Source organism: Artemia franciscana, chromosome 6 (assembly GCF_032884065.1).
Source record: "Artemia franciscana chromosome 6, ASM3288406v1, whole genome shotgun sequence".
NCBI lineage: Eukaryota > Metazoa > Arthropoda > Branchiopoda > Anostraca > Artemiidae > Artemia > Artemia franciscana.
The window spans coordinates 3,586,158-3,603,119 of record NC_088868.1 but is presented as its reverse complement, the minus strand read 5'-3'; the positions used below and the strand labels follow the sequence as shown (position 1 = coordinate 3,603,119).

The window sequence follows — 16,962 nt, the reverse complement described above, 5'->3', positions numbered from 1 at the left end:
GGTGGGGCACAGTGGGGGGATTGAGATCAAGATCATTGCCAGGCGTTATTTTTTTCTCTAAATTAGATTCGATACGCTCAATAGAAGAAAGTGTTTTTTCAAGCTTTCGGGAATAGTCATAAACAAGTTTATCAAGCCGGACGCTGATGTCAGGCTTTAATACTGGACATTCATTAAAGCTCCGTGGGACGATTACAGGCCATATGAACTGTTTCGAATCAAGTTCTATGATAACACGCATTATGTCTGAGGTAGTAGTCTTTTCAGCTGTTTTTCCTCTCCTTTCTTGCAATCTACCAGCTTTACGACACAGACATGCGAGCAGCGTTTTTGCTACATTCAACTCCTCTAAACGATAGAATCCTGCCATTGCGTTGGATATTTCATCAACACTTATTCCTGCTTTCAACGAATCAAGAGCGAAGAATAATATCGAATTAACTACGACATGCGAAATTCCTGTCTCTGACACAAAAGTCTTATCAAAATCGCATGCATTTACTGGCTGGCTTGTGACGTCAGATATATTGTCACTTGCAATTATCTCAGTGGAATGTTTATTTGGTCTTGAAATAGACTGGATTGACAGGTCCACGCTTCGACTGTATGAATTTTCAGCTACAGAATTAGTATTAGCGGGAATGGATTTTTGACTGCTGATTATCGGGGATATACAGGGATTATTATTAGAGATGCAAGATTCATGTACTTCATCATTATTTGAACAGATTAAGCAAATCCAATTCGGTTTTTCTTTACGCTCAATAGGGAAAATGCCTGCACACTGTGGGTGAAACATCTTGAGACATTTTGTGCATTGTAGGGTAATCCCCTTGCCACAAGATTGACCACAACCGGGACAAATAAATATTGACATTTCTCACTCCTTAGGTCTGGGGTTAAATAAGCAAGGCCAAAAAAATAAAATCGCCTTTAGCGCTCCATTAAGCTTATAATGCAATAGAATCCTTTATGTAGGTCAATAAGTATAGTAGGGATTATGCGTCACTATAATCCCTATTGCTAAATTTTGAGTTTTTTCACATAAAACTTACTGAATTAATAATGTCCATGCAATATCCAATTTAGATGTTGACACTTTGTTCTAAACAAAAGAATTACACTTGTCCCTTATTATTTTTTTTTCCGGTTACGATGATTTTCATCAAATAAAATTAAATTGAAACATTGCTGAATGCTGCTGTCAAGTTCTTACAACATATGTTGATATTTTTCTTAAAATTAATCAAACCACTAGAATTTTTTGTCTGTCATCTAAAATTTTCCAACAAATATTACTGGAAGCTATTTCAAAAGGTGGACGACTATTAAATTTTCCATCTGAATTTGTAGGATGTCGTCGGAGCTATGTTGGCAGATGCTAGTTTCCATGAAGAAGTAGCCAATAAAATCAACCAAGTGAGATCAAGCTCAGAAAAGTTGCCTGATGTTGAAGAACTGGTCGAAAAGTTGATTCGTAAGCTTGTTTTTGTTTGTTTGTTTTTCAAATCGTCGCTGCCACATCTACAAATTGCATCAGACATTTTCATACTTCTGAGATAATTGCCTAAAATCTTTTACTAAGCTCTTTCCAAAGAGTTCCTTAGCCTTTCGAATTGCCCACGTTTCAGAGCCATACTTGACCTCTTCGGTTACCATGGCTTCCAGTATTCTAATCATAGCTCGCAGACTTATCTTCCTATTATTCCAAGTTTTTTTTTCAACTGTAAAAACCCCACTGTGCCTTTGCCTATTTTACTTTTACATCTTACCTGCATCCACAATCTTTAATAATGCTACGCAGTAAGTGAAGCTATCTACTTGATTGATTTTCTCGTTACCTAACAACACCTCTTCCCCTTTATTTGTTCCTAGTCTAAGTGATTTAATCCTCTGGACATTACTTTTTAACCTGTTCTTGCAACCCAAATTCTCAAAACTCCAACAATTAATTCATTTTGCTTACATTTTATCTAGGATATTAAAACTGTCGGCAAAATTTTAAGCAGGGGAGAAACTGATGGTCTTTAGTAGTCAGACTAGGTAAATTACTTTTTCGGTCTAAGTACAAGACTTGCGGTCTTTAATACCATCTCCAAATGCAATAATCTCTCCCATAGTGTTTGCGTGTCAGTCCCCCCTCCTAATGGGGTTAGAGATAGCCCTAGGCTGTATAAAAAAGTTCGCGTTTTTTTTTTTTTTTTTTTTTTTTTTTTTTTTTTTTTTTTTTTTTTGGCTCTATCTTGAATTTTGAATGAACTGTTGATAAGAAATGAGTACAAAAAGTAATAACAATCCACAAAAATCAATAAAGTTTTATTTGTAGCTTAGGACTACACACGTAGTCGGAGTCAGTGGGGGGGGGGGGTCACGGGGGTCGTTCTGGGGTATAAATGGGTATTGTTGAGTGGTTGACCACTCTAAAACGGCTTTTTGCACTGAAAAAGGGTACTAGAAGGTCTGATCCTTGGTGAATGAGCACCTTTTTAATTTTGTGTAACCATTTCGGCCAAAGGGGTTGGCCAGGGGAAAAAAACTAATGCGTAGGAGACGTATCCTATTAAGTTTAACCTAGTCAGGCTATTGTGTTGAATCTGAAAGAAGTTACCTACGTTATTGAAGTCGAGTTTTGTCTTCACGATAAAACTGTGATATGCTCAAGCTTTTCTTTATTCCAAATATTTAGGCACTGGGGTCTTTTTTCGGCATATCTATGCTTCCTCTAAAAGAAATGGTTCTGTTTTAACTCTCACATGTCCAGTTTTAGTTATTCCAATTTTTATCTTATGCTACTCTAACGTAATTTTTTTTTCTACTTTTCTTAAAGAAGTGCGAAATTTATCGTCTTATATAAAAATATTGTATGTTGTTAAAGCTAGCAAAAGTAGCTACGAAGCCACAATTAGAAACCTGCTTTTTCTAATGCCGCAGTGCAAGCAGAAATTTGTTGTGGAATGTCAGGCTTTGTCCGGAGCAGGTCCTGAATGTCTTAATGTGCGGAGACTTCAGTCAGGTCTGAAGTTTTGAAATGAAATATCTATTGTTTTTTTTTTTGCTTCAACTCACATTGATTATTTATCAAGGAATATCGAGAGTGTTTACAAGTTCATAATGTTGAGATTTTGTGGAGTAAATATAAAAATACACAAAATAAAAGAGTAAGCTTTTTTTTCTTTTTTTTTTGCTTTCGTTACTGAAGAATTCAGAAATACATGGATATTATCGTGCCCTTTTGAACTTAGATTTAAATTTTTGTAGCGAGAGTACTTAAGTTGTAATATTAAAGAGTAATCTTATTAAAGCTGTATGGGGTTAATCTGAATGGGTTGAATTGGATGAGGGCTAAGCAGCATGGTAACTTAGTTTTTTTATGTACATTATAACTCTGAGTTGTACTTATTCGTAAATGGCGCGTGAATGTATTCTCGTAGTTAGTTAATTAATTTCTGAAATAACCTAACTTTAACTGAATACTATTAATAAGTTTAGCATTGTGTAAAGTTAGAACCCTATTGAATAAATTTTGAGGGGGAAAGGAGAGGGTATTGTCCAAGATCCAAAGGAGACTCTTGTTCTCACCAACAGTCCTGTGTTAAATCCTTACATAAGACTGCTGCTACTACCAACTTACTGCAGCACCCTGGCGTCTGAGGCTAATGCAGCTGTGCAGGCTCCTCTTCTATTCCATTCTATCCAAGGCTCATCCTCTCCTAAGAAGTTGCAATTTCCTTTAAATCCTTATTTCGACTCTTCCTATCTTATTTGGGTATGACGTCCTTTTAATTTAGCCCTAGATGGATGGCCTAAAAGGACTACCTTTGGCAATCCGTCATATTGCATCCGCAAAGTGTGTCCCAGCTATGTAATCGTTTCTCTTGGTATTGTCATAGAAAGTGGGAAAGAACCAAGTTTTTCGTAAAGCTTGCTGTCTCATTTACTGCCAATCAAACGGTTACCCAAAACTTATAGCTAATGTCTTTTGAAAATATCTGATAAATCTTCCCCGTCTTCCGAAGTGCCTGTGGTTCAGAACCATGCTTGACTACTGTCATGACTACTGATACTACTTGCTAAATACTTAACATCAAGGGCTTTTTTTATATTTTTGTGGTATTTGACCCTCTTTCTTCATTTTTTGTAAAAGAGAGAATTGCACGTATTTAAACAGCTCTTTTCTTTTCTGAAAGCTTTCACTGCTCCGAAGAGGGACTTACCATCTAAAAGGAGAGGAAGACGTCTTGAAGACCAGATGAACGGAAGGTAAGCAATATGTCTGTAACCTTTGTTCTTTTTCAGACTAGCAATTAAATAATCTTAAATGTTTATTTGAACCTAGTATATGAATAAGGTACAAATACTGGGAACATGATAAACGCCGAATGTTACGGTAGTCTGGCAAACCGTTGGGTATTTCCTATTGATGTATAGAAATAGGTTTGTATGGAGACCCCGTGGGATATTAAACTAACGAAATTGATTATCTTTTACTCAGATAGATTATCGTCTACCTTGATCTACTTTCCAAATCGTGATATATTCTAATGAGATTCACCCGTGTTGACTTGTACAGGATAATAACAAGTAATTTTTAAATAAAATAGAACAATCGTATTTTGTTGTCAAAATGTATGTAAGATTATCATTTAGGAAGTGTTGCTGTGGTCATACATAGCGGTGGTAAAAATCAGATTATATTGTTGGACACTGAATCTTTTAGAATCTGTAAAGCATGTAAATATGAGTTTTCATAATTTTATGAACCTGTTTGTTTAGAATAATAGACTTGTTTATCTATCATTTAGCTCGTTGGGAAAAACTTGAATACTGTAAGGATTTCAAGCATATGAAGCAGGTTTAAAAGTCTTTTATATATGAGATTCTACTTTTTTTTGCTGAAAATTTGATTACAATGAAGATCATAAAGTTCGTAGCAGATCTTGTATTTCTGTCATGTCACATTTTCTGTATGGCCGGTGACTGAAATAATCAAATGATCTAAAGTACTTAAGCATAAAAACTTCATTCATCTCAAGTTAAATATGGGTCTGTTGTCCCTGTGACACAACCGAACGCAGGTTTTTTTTTTTTTTTTTTTTTTTTTTTTTTTTTTTTTTTTTTTTTTTTTACTAGAGAAGGAATAACTAGTTAACTAGAGAAAAATAAAAAAAGGCCTATGATGAAAAGAGAAACAAAAATACCAACTTTTCTTTTATCAAGTATACCAAGAGTACGATAAGATAATATTCGTCTCCAAAAGCCTTTCATTAGTTTTAATAGAGCTGTGTAAACTACAAAAATGGAATATTCAAAATTTGTCAAATAATCTTTCTGCAACGTATGGTAAAAAGGGGAGGGAAGAATAGGAGGGAAATCAATTATTTAACATATTAATTGTGTGGAAAGGAAACGTTCTTCTATTTTTTTTTCTGTGGAAAACTTAATTGGGGTATAAATGGGGATTTTTGATGAAGCAGAACGGGAAAAGTATGGTCCATGGTGGCAAGGAGACTGGGAAAAAGTGAATCTGTCTTGTGATTACTAAAAGCACTATTGATGTAACATAAGGACATTTTTGTTATCCTTCCTTAAGGGCAGCCTCCTTAGTTCTGCAAAGAAGGGAGATATAAAGTACTTTACCATCAGTAAAGGTGATAATTTATGGACTAGGTCTATTCGTTCTGACAATTCCTAGAAGGTGCGACATACTGTTTCACAAAAATACTGCACATGGAGCTGGAGTGATAAGACTTAGTTAGTAGAGCTCCCTGATACTTACAGGAAGAATTGTGACTTCTGGCTCAAAATTTTATTCTCGGAATCTAAGGATAAAAACTAGGAGACCCGGAAAAAAAAATTCAACCTCTTTAAATAAATTTTGAGCCTAGGTGTCCTCAGCCAAGAATGCAATCTATCAACTCGATGCTTCATTGATGTCTGAAGTAGCCTGTTTTCGTAGTAACTTTAGCCCTGAATTCATCGACAAACAATGGTATATTCATATTCTGGCAATTTTTAGTTTTATCATTAACCCTAAAACAGCAATCTGGTACACAATTGGACATGATTTAAATTAAAAATAAGAAAAAATAGACCCAGAAAAAATCCCTTTGGGACTTCGCAAACGACAGGTTTCAATGGATTGTATCGAGCAATATCTTACAATAGTATAGGACCTATTTCCTATACTCCAAAATTTTTTATTCTCTTTCTCCTCCTGGAGAGCTTTTTCCATAGCCGAATAAGTGATTAAAGGAAGACTTAGGTACAAAAGTGAAAAATCGTACTGTTTGCAAATCAAGTTTACAAAATGCACTGTTTGAAAATTAACTCTGACTTCTGCTTGGCAGGAAGTGTGCGGAGGTACAGCTCAAGGGAGGCTAGCCAATCATTGACATCAAGGGGAGAGACTCTGAGTTCCCGCAATTCAAAATCTGTTGCCCAAGCCCTCCTTTACTGCCCCGTAATAGTCTAACTGTGAAACCCCGGTTTTGATCATTCGATGAATCATCCTCAGACATCTATTTTCAAGTTAATCTAATTAGCAGGACCACTTGAAATTACCAAGAAAAGGCCAGAGAAAGACAATATGGTATTTAAGAGTACGGGGGGAAAGGGTGAAAGGGATAGTCCCAAAGTGGGAATGAGTTTAGTTTACAAAAAAAGGACATTTATCTGGTAATTAGGGCCAAGGGCCCAAATTGGTACCAGTTGCTGATGTAGCTCTTATGCCAAAAGCTTTAAAACAGATTATACACTGCTCGCATGTTTCCATGAGTATTCCATAGTCAATTTAGTCGAAAACCTCCTTCATTAGATCTTGAAATGTAGCACTGACCTCCAGATCATCGAAAGCTATTTTAATTACACTCGTTTGAAATAGCAGTGTACTCTCTGTTTTTCAACGCTTCCTTAAGAAAAACATTAACCGGGCATTTCTGGACTTTTCAATGATATGAGATATAACAGTCAACAGTGGTGTGGGTTGGTAATTACCAAGATCATTTCCATTGCCATCTCTATAATCCGGTGTCACTCTTGCTTTTTTTAAGCACTCTTGAAAAATTCTTTTGTCAAAAACAATCATTAATCAGTGACGTTAGAGTGTTAGATACATTGGAAAATGTATTAAGTTTTTATGGCACTTGGTATTTACCAAGCGATATATAGCGATCGTAAATTCTGTTGGTCTGTCGGTCCTGGTTTTGCTAGTTTTGGCACTTCCAGATAAGCTAGGATGATGAAATTTGGCAGGCGTATCAGGGACCAGACAAGTTTAAATTAAAATAATCGTTTCCCCGATTCGAAAATCTGGGGGGCTGACTGGGTATAAAAAAATTAAATAAAAGCATGAAAGCACTTTTGGGCACAACAGACTCAACTAGTTGATAAATCTCGTGTGTTTTACTTCCTGGTTGAGTAAGGAAAATTTAATGAATGCACTTTAGTACAACAAACTCTACCCAGCTAGTTGATAAAATTCGTGTGTTTTAGCTGCTGACTAAGTATTCAAAATTTAATAAAAGCACTTCAGAGTATAACAATCACAGCCAGTTAATAAACTCCGTGTGTCTTAGTTACTGACTGAGTACTAGAAATTTAATAAATGCACTTTTTGAGTGCAACAAGCTCAGCTAGTTGATAAATTCCTAATGTTTTAGTTACCGACTGGGATATAAAAAATTTAATAAAAGCAGTTTTGAGTGCAATAAACTCAGCTAGCTGATAAATTTGGAGTGTTTTAGTTACTGACTGTATATAAAAAATTTAATGAAAGTACTTTTGAGTACAAAAAACTCAGCTAGTTGATAAATTCCGAGTGTTTTAGTTGCTGACTGATTACCAAAAAATTTGATGAATAACAGTTTTGAGTACCACTCACTCAAATAGTTGGTAAATCCCAAATGATTTTGATTCTGACTGAATATTACAAATTTAAAAGAAAGCACTTTTGAATAGTACAAAATCAGCTAGTTGAAAAATTCAGAATCTTTTAGTTACTGAGTGGGTATAAAAAAAAAACAGTAAAAGCACTTTTGAGTAGCACCAACTCTACTAGGTGGTATATTCTGAGTGTTTTTATTAGCGCCTGGGTATAAAAATAGCAGTTTTGAGTGCAAGAAATTCAGATAGTTGGTAAATTCCAACTGTTTTAATTGCTGACTAAGTAATAAAAGTTTGATTAAAGCACTTATGAGTACGGCAGACTCAGCTAGCTGATGAATTTCGAATGTTTCAGTTACCGAATCGGTATAAAGAAATTCAAAAAAGCACTTTTGAGTACAACAAACTCAACTAGTTGGTATATTCTGAGTGTTTTTATTATCGACCGGGTATAAAAAAGCACTTTTGAGTACAATAAACTCAGATATTTGGTAGATTCCGACTGTTTTAATTGCTGACTCAGTAATAAAAATTTAATTAAAGCACTTTTGAGTGCGACAAACTCAGCTAGTTGATAAATTCCGAATGTTTCAATTTCTGGCTTCCTACCAAAAAATTTGAGGCACTTTTGAAGACAGCAAACGCAGCTATCTGATAAGTTACATGTGTTTTAGTTGCTGGCTGCGTGTCAAAAATTTAATAAAAGTACTTTTGTATACAACAAACTAAACGAATTGATAAATTCTGTGTGTATTGCTTGCAGGAAGAATACCAAAAATTGAATAAGAACACTTTTGAGTACAAAAAATCCAGCTAGCTGGTAATTTGTTTTGTCTTTGTTACTGAGCGAGTACCATAAATTTTTATAAAAGCACTTTTGAATGCAACAAACTCAACTAGTTGGCACGTTCTAAATGTTTTAGTTTCTGATTGAGCATTAAAATGTAAAAAAGCACTTTAGAGTACTACAAAATCAGCTAGTTCATAAATTCCAAATGTTTTAATTACCAACTGGGTATAATAAAATTAATAAAAGCAGTTTTCACTACAACAACTAATTGATAAACTCCGCGTATTCTAGTTGCCGTCTGACTAACAAAATTGAATGAATGAACTTTTTATTACAATAATCTCAACTAGTTGATAAATTCCATGTGTTTTATTTACCGAGTGGGTATAGAAAATTTACAAAAATCAGTTTTTAGTACAAAAAACTCAACTAGTATGTATATTCCGAGTGTTTTAATTACCGAGTGGGTATGAAAAGTTTAATAAAAGCACTTTTGAGTACAACAATCTCAGTTAGTTGGTAAATTCCAAATGTTTTAATTGCTGACTGAGTAACAAAAATTTAATGAATGCACTTTTGAGTATGGCAAAGTCGGTAGTTGATACATTCTACTACTACTACTACTAATAGCTCACTGCAGCACCGAGCTGCCTGAGGCCAACACAGCTACGCACGCTCCTCCTCCAACCTAATCTATTTAAAGCCTCCCTCTTTACACCCTCCCAAGAAGTTCCCATTTCCTTTAAATCTCTATGACATCCTCCCAACCCAGACAAGGACGACCTGCTTTCCGTGTAGCCCCAGACGGTTGGCCAAAAAGGACAATCTTCGGTAATCTGTCATCCTTCATCCGTAGAACGTGGCCTAGCCATCTCAACCTTTCTTTCATTATAGCCCTAGAAAGCGGGATTGAACCACATTTTTCGTATAACCTTATGTTTGAAATACGGCCAGTCAGCCGGTACCCAGAACAATCCGTAGGCAATTTCTCTGGAAAATATCTAGTAAATTTTCATCTGCTTTTCGGAGTGCCCATGCTTCAGAGGCATATTTGACCACTGTCATCACTGTAGCTTCCAATATTCTAATCTTGGTTTGTAGACTTATCTTTCTGTTCTTCCGAACTTTTTTTAACTGTGAAAAAACACCCTGAGCCTTAGCTATTCTACTTTTAAAATCTTCACTGCTCCCACCATCTTTACTAATAGTACTACCAAGGTAACTTGAAGCTTGATAAACTGAATTGTTGATAAATTCGGAATGTTGTAATTCCTGGCTGGGCCCAAAGATTTATTGAATGCACTTCTGAGTAGACCAAACTCAACTAATCGATAAATTCTTAATATTTCCCTTGCAGGCTGAGCACCAGAAATTTAATAAAAGCACTGTTGAGTGAAACAAACTCAGCTAATTGGTAAATTCCGAGTGTCTTAGTTAATGACTGAGTATCAAAAATTTAGTAAAAGCACTTTTGAGTACAATAAACTCAGCTAGCTGATAAATTTGGAGTGTTTTAGTTACTGACTGTATATCAAAACTTTAATGAAAGTACTTTTGAGTACAACAAAATCAGGTAGTTGATAAATTCTGAGTGTTTTAATTGCTGACAGAATAACAAAAATTTAATGAATGCATTTTTAAGTACGGAAAACTCAGGTAGCTGATAAATTCGGAATGTTCTAGCTGCTGGCTGGGCCCAAAAAATTTAACGAAGACACTTTCGAGTAGAGCAAACTCAACTAATTGATAAATTCCGAATGTTTTACTTGCAGGTTGAGTGTTAAAAATTCTAATAAAAGCACTTTTGAGTACAACAATCTCATCTAATGTGTAAATTCTGAGTGTCTTAGTTACTTACTGAGTATCAATAGATTTAATAAAAGCCCTTTTGGGTTCAAGAAACTCAGCTAGTTGATAAATTTGGACTGTTTTAGTTTCTGACTGTATATCAAAATTTAATGAAAGCACTGTTGAGTACAACAAAATCAACTAGTTGATAATTCCGCCAGCGGTTAAAGCACTCGGAATTTACCAACTACCTGAGTCTATCGTATTCAAAAGTGTTTTTTTTATTTATTTTGATTCTCATTCAGAAACTAAGGCACTCGGAATTTACCTACTAGCTGAGTTTGTTGAAGGTAAAAGTGCTTTTTGTTAATATTTGATACTCAGTCAGCAATTAAAATACTCGAAATTTACCAATTATCTTCATTTTGATCATCTTCATGATTCATTCTTTAGATCATTCATCATCTTCATTTGGACTTTTGATTGTTGAATCGTAAGAGAAAGTGTGGATTGTTGAATCGTAAGTGAAAGTGTCTGGTAAATGCAATGAACTGGTCGCACAACTGACTAAAAAAAAAAGTTGGAATAAAGGCTAGTGTACTTTTGTCTTATTTCTTGTAAAATTATGTGATCAAATAAAATAACTAAAAATTGTTCAATAGATTTTGTTTGTTTGTCCTAGTTCAATTTCAAATGCATTATTTTTATAGTTTCGAAGCATGTCTATTTGAAATGCGGAAGAATTCTTGGTAGATTCCTTACTTATAAGGTAAGATTCTATAGATCCCTTTTAGATTCCATACCTTATAATGACAGCTAGAATTGAAGTTTTTCTGTAATATGTTCGATCATAAAAAAAACATCCTCGGCATTGCTTTCTGAAGGGCTTGAATGATGTACCTAATGTTATTAAAAACTTGTAATGGCAATTTTCTTCTTGAATAAAATCCGTTATAAAGTTTTACTTCATCTCAAATTTATTTAGTGGTTATTTTTTTTTGCAGAGATACCAATCCCCCAGAGGCTTCAGAATCAATACCCAATGAAGTTTTAATCACTTTATTGCCACCTCTTCCTCAAACTTCGAGTGAGCAGCCGTCACTGAGATCATTATCTCGATTGGAGACTCCTGATTTCACTCAAGAACAAGGTGCAACTGAGGCAAAAAATGAACGCAACGTCCATACGGGGTCAAGTTTAGATTTTGATACGGTGCTCAATGCTGCCACTATACCACAGGAAGGGGTATCTGTTCTACCCAGTTTTTCACAGAAAATTGAATCAAGTCCCACACAAAAAGAATTGACTCTACCTTCTGAAAATGTAACTACGGCTGTTTCAGTTTCTTCAAACTCTTTTAATAAACTATTAAATAAAACAAACTAGTTCTTTTAACTGAAAGTAAGGAGCGACATTAAAACTTAAAACGAACAGAAATTACTCCGTATATGAAATGGGTTGTCCCCTCCGCAGTCCCACGCCCTTTACGCTAAAGTTTGACTCTTTGCCACAATTCTACTTTTTAAAACAATTACAAACTTTAGCGCAAAGAGCGTGGGACTGCGGAGGGGACAACCCATTTCATATACGGAGTAATTCCTGTTCGTTTTAAGTTTTAATGTCGCTCCTTACTTTCAGTTAAAAAAACTAGTTTTTTTTATTTAATTTCTGAGCGTTTTTGAGTTAATGCATGTTTGATTTTGGCTCTCCGCACATAAATTTGTTGAAATGAAATTAGTATATTAATTTTTTTTGGCTAAATGGCTTTCTCTTAGTTTTGATCAGACAATTTTGAGAAATTAGGGGTGGGGAAGGAGGTCTAGCTGCCCTCCAATTTTTCGGTTACTTAAAAAGGCTACTAGAACTTTTAATATTCAACGAACGTTTTTATTAGTAAAAAATATACGTAACTTAAGAATTAACTTACGTAACAAACTTTTATATTCTTATATTTTTATTATGTGTACGAGGGGGTTTGTACCCTCGTTAATACCTCGCTCTTTACACTAAATCGTAAGTTTTGTCCCAATTCTTTAAGAATGACCCCTGAATCAAAAAGGCCGTAGAATAAATAGTTGAAATCACTAAAAATATTCTAGCATAAAGAGCGAGGTATTTATCTCCTCCTAAATACCTCGCTCTTTATGCTAAAGTATTTTTAGAACCCCTCATATGCGTAGTAATCTCTGTTCGTTTTAAATTTCAATGCTATTCCTTACTTTCATTTGAAAAAACGTTTTCATGTTTATTTTTTCATTGTTTTTTTTTAATAGTAATGCCTGTTGACTTTTGGAAAAAATGAGCATGGGAGGGGGCCTATTTGCCCTCCAATTTTTTTGGTCACTTAAAAAGGGCACTAGAACTTTTCATTTCCGTTAGAATGAGCCCTCTCGCGACATTCTAGGACCACTTGGTCGATAAGATGACCCCTGGGAAAAAAAAACAAAAAAAAAACAAACAAACAAATAAACACGCACCCGTGATGTGTCTTCTGGCAAAAAATACAAAATTCCACATTTTTTAGATAGGAGCTTGAAATTTTTGCTAGAGTTCTCTGATATACCGAATGCGATGGTGTGATTTTCGTTAAGATTCTATGACTTTTAGGGGATGTTTCCCCCTTTTTTCCAAAATAGGGCAAATTTTCTCAGGCTCTTAACTTTTGATGACAAAGACTAAATTAATTGAAACTTATATATTTAGAATCAGCCTAAAAATTCAATTCTTTTGATGTATCTTTTAGCAACAAAATTCCGTTTTTTAGAGTTTCGTTTACTATTGAGCCGGGTCGCCCCATACTACAGTTCCTTACCACGAACTGTTTAAAAAGAAAATAATTCGGTATTTTGGGGCTTCTGACATTATTACTCCTTTGCGGAAGTTAGGCTCAAAATTGAAAAAGGATTATATTTTTTCTCTGGGCCCCTTCCACCTCTTAGTTTGTTTATTTTCCCGTTAGTTTTCACCTGTTTTCGCTTTATAGTTGTGTTATCTCTTAGCAGTTCTTTCGTTAGTTGAGTTATGGTTGTGGTATATATGTTTTATCGCTCGTATAGTTGTGTTATTTTCAAATTATACTCCATAATAGAGAGGCTCCGAACACCCAGCATTGTATATTAAGCTCTTAATTTGACGTTTTTTTCTAACGTGACCAGATTCGTCCTGCGCCCTTTTCATTGAATTTTTTTCCCCCATGGCATATTTCTCCAAGGAAAGATCCTCCCACATAGCCGCCTCTCTCAACCCTACCCCCAAAACTAAAAAAATCCCCCTGAAAACGTCTGTACACTTCCCAATAACCATTATTATATGTAAACACTGGTTGAATTTTGTAACTTGCAACCCCTCCTCCAGGGACTCTGGGGGAGTAAGTCATCCCCAAAAACATAGTTATTATGATTTTCGACTATGCTAAACAAAATGGCTATCTCAAAATTTTGATCCGTTGACTTTGGGAAAAAAATGAGCGTGGGAGGGGGCCTAGATGCCCTCCAATTTTTTTGGTCACTTAAAAAGGGCACTAGAACTTTTCATTTCCGTTAGAATGAGCCCTCTTGCGACATTCTAGGACCACTTGGTCGATACGATGACCCCTGGGAAAAAAAAAAAAAAAAAAAAAAACACAAATAAACACGCACCCGTGATTTGTCTTCTGGCAAAAAAATGCAAAATTCCACATTTTTGTAGATAGGAGCTTAAAACTTCTACAGTAGGGTTCTCTGATACGCTGAATCTGATGGTGTCATTTTCGTTAAGATCCTACGGCTTTTAGGGGGTGTTTTCCCCTATTTTCTAAATAAGGCAAATTTTCTCAGGCTCGTAACTTTTGATGGCTAAGACTAAATTTGATGAAACTTATATATTTAAAATCAGCATTAAAATGCGATTCTTTTGTTGTAGCTATTGATATCAAAATTCAATTTTTTAGAGTTTTGGTTACTATTGAGCCGGATCGCTCCTTACTACAGTTCGTTACCACGAACTGTTTGATTGAGTGGTGCAGAGACATTGGTTGACCAGAAACTTGAGAACATCAAAATAAATGCGTGTGATGTAGTTTTAATCCCAGAAATAGATAACGCTCAGATGCCTTGTTTGACAACCAATCAGCCAAAAGAGAGTACCGATCTTAAAAGGGTAAAAGTGACGTCTAAAAAGGACCAAGATTTTCCTGTTATTAGTATAGATACACAGGATACGTTATTCAAGAATTTGACAAACCAACTGCAAGGAAATGAAATTAGCCTCTCGTCTCTATTCAAGGTGCAAGGGACGTCAGGACCGCCTGATAAACAAGACAAATCTTCTTTTGGAAGGAAAGAACAAAACTCGCATAGTGGTACGATTTTACAACTATTTTGTAATTCTGTTGCATATATCAAGCTGGCCAATCCGCGTAAGAAAACCTCGGTGACTATCAAAAGAAAGATTATTGCTAATCCGGCCCATACACAAAAAAAAACCCAGAGACTCTGCAAACATTTCTGGAAAATATCAGATAAATCGCAAAAATCATGAGACTTTTCTTGGGTGGTGGTTGCACCAAGTTGTTCGAATATATACCTACTAATAATTAAAGTTCCAAATTATTTCTAAGGTTCATTCTATTGGAAATTAATTTCTTGTTTCTGCACTACATTTCTAATTGTTAAAGTTAGGCTAGTGGCAACTCAGAGCACTTACTTAATTTTGCTCTTTTTTTCTTAAATTTATGTGCTGTTCATTCGTTCCTCTTTAATATTTTCTTTTTATCTTGCAGTCCATTTTTTGCTACTATTGATTATAAGACTGCAGTGATCCGTTCACTCCACATATTTACTAAATTGATTATCAGACACTAAAATTACTGAGAAAAGTTAGCAAGAAATATAAATATATTATTTTGCAATGTCTGAAGATATTCCATAAATTAGAAATACCAACATAGGAGATAAACTAATATAAATTGTTGATGTTGTCAATGGCTATGATACAAGATTTTGGACTTGATTTGACCTAAAATATTGCTCTTTATCGAAGACGGTACGTTTTATGTGTTTATTCATGCTTGTGTTGTAAAATTACCGTAAAATAAAAACACAGTCAGTAAAATTGGTTAAATAAGGTAAAACTGGTAGAATAGGGTAAAGTATGGTACTCCTTAGGAAATATTGGGTTAAATTAGGGTTTTAGACTTGCCCTTTAGCTAAAACAGGAGCCTAGCATTTCTGTTTAATCTACACTTTCACATTTTAATAAAATATTTTGATAATTCTGATTTTGCTGGGCTTTAAAAAGATAATACTCCTTCATCTAGAGTTTCCTGAACTTAATTAACAGTCTTGTTCATCCCTTTAGTAATCTTGTGCCTAGGGTAACACCTCAGCACTTGGACACTGCCTGATTTCGGACATCCATTTTGTAAAAAAAAAAAAAAAAAAAAATCCTTTGGAAGTAAAATTATATTAGCAATTTTGTTTCTACATTTAAACCTAAGAAATATTACCCTAACAGCCTTATATTTTTAAATAACTGCATTCAGCCACATTTTTTATATCATTTACATACTATTTTCATTTATTTATAAAAGCACCGAATACAATTATAAAAGTGGTTTGTAAGACTTCGATGACTTTAATTAACTAAGCAATGGATCATAATAGCAGAACTTTCAGTCACTTTCAGTCGTTTAGATCGTCTTGAACAGGATCTGCTGGCAAATATAGCTCCTTTCCTTCAGATTTTGATTCAGATGACTGTTTCTTTTCCAAAGCCCCCCCCCCCTCCAAACAAAATTCCTGGATATGGGCTTGAGGATTATATATCAATTTCTACATCCAACCTCACTTCTTCTCTCCCTTAGAATTAATTCTGTATTTATTTCAAGACTGTTTCAAGACAACTGCTGAAACGCAAGGGCCGTTTAACTAGAATAAGAATTTCTTAATGACAGTGTGGTAAGTAACAGCAGATTGTTTAACAATTGGTTGAAAAGTGGGCTAAATCTTAGAAAAGGACACTGGAACTTTCGATTTCCCATTGACTGGTCCCCCTCCAAAGTTTATTCGACCATCCCTTCCACATGGAAAGCCTCTGGGAAAAAATAAATGAACAAATTTTAATTCTTTTAACCCTTATGGGTCTTTACTATAGGCAATGCTATACGATTGCCTCTGACAAACAGGAGAATAGGGTTTCCGTGGGGGAGAGGGAAATTCTTCACGGGTGTTATTTTCCTGGAGGGGAGGGAATCGTCGGCTCCCGGGGGAACGACGGCATGAACACAGGATTTCTCTCAGATGTAAAAATAAAAATAAAAAAGAGGATATTGATTTTGCTTTTGGCCGTCCCCGTTGTTAAAATCTAGATCATTTACATCCTTTTGATGAGGCAACTTTAATTTCTGAAGCAAATGACTTCCCACATTCTTTTAGGACGGCAATTAAAATTAATCAGTCTATAAATAGAAACCTTGCTTTCAATAGAGATACCGGAGATATTCCTATAAACCAAATTTACAATAA

General features: G+C 35.0%; 1 protein-coding gene across 7 annotated transcripts in view; it reads left to right on the top strand.

The window, feature by feature from the left end:
* LOC136027925 (uncharacterized) overlaps positions 1-16,962 on the top strand; it is a 63,324-nt gene that overhangs the window by 39,315 nt on the left and 7,047 nt on the right. Inside the window, exons 6-8 of one of the 7 annotated variants that reach the window (XM_065705374.1) lie at positions 1,354-1,477; positions 4,188-4,260; positions 11,464-11,782. The exons of 1 other annotated variant lie outside the window; for it this stretch is intronic. In XM_065705374.1, the coding sequence (XP_065561446.1) occupies positions 1,354-1,477; positions 4,188-4,260; positions 11,464-11,782 (516 nt within the window). Of the gene's footprint in view, positions 1-1,353; positions 1,478-4,185; positions 4,261-11,463; positions 11,783-14,429; positions 14,799-16,962 lie in introns of those variants that run through there. 5 more of the 7 variants (XM_065705376.1, XM_065705375.1, XM_065705371.1 and 2 more) reach the window with 5 other exon arrangements.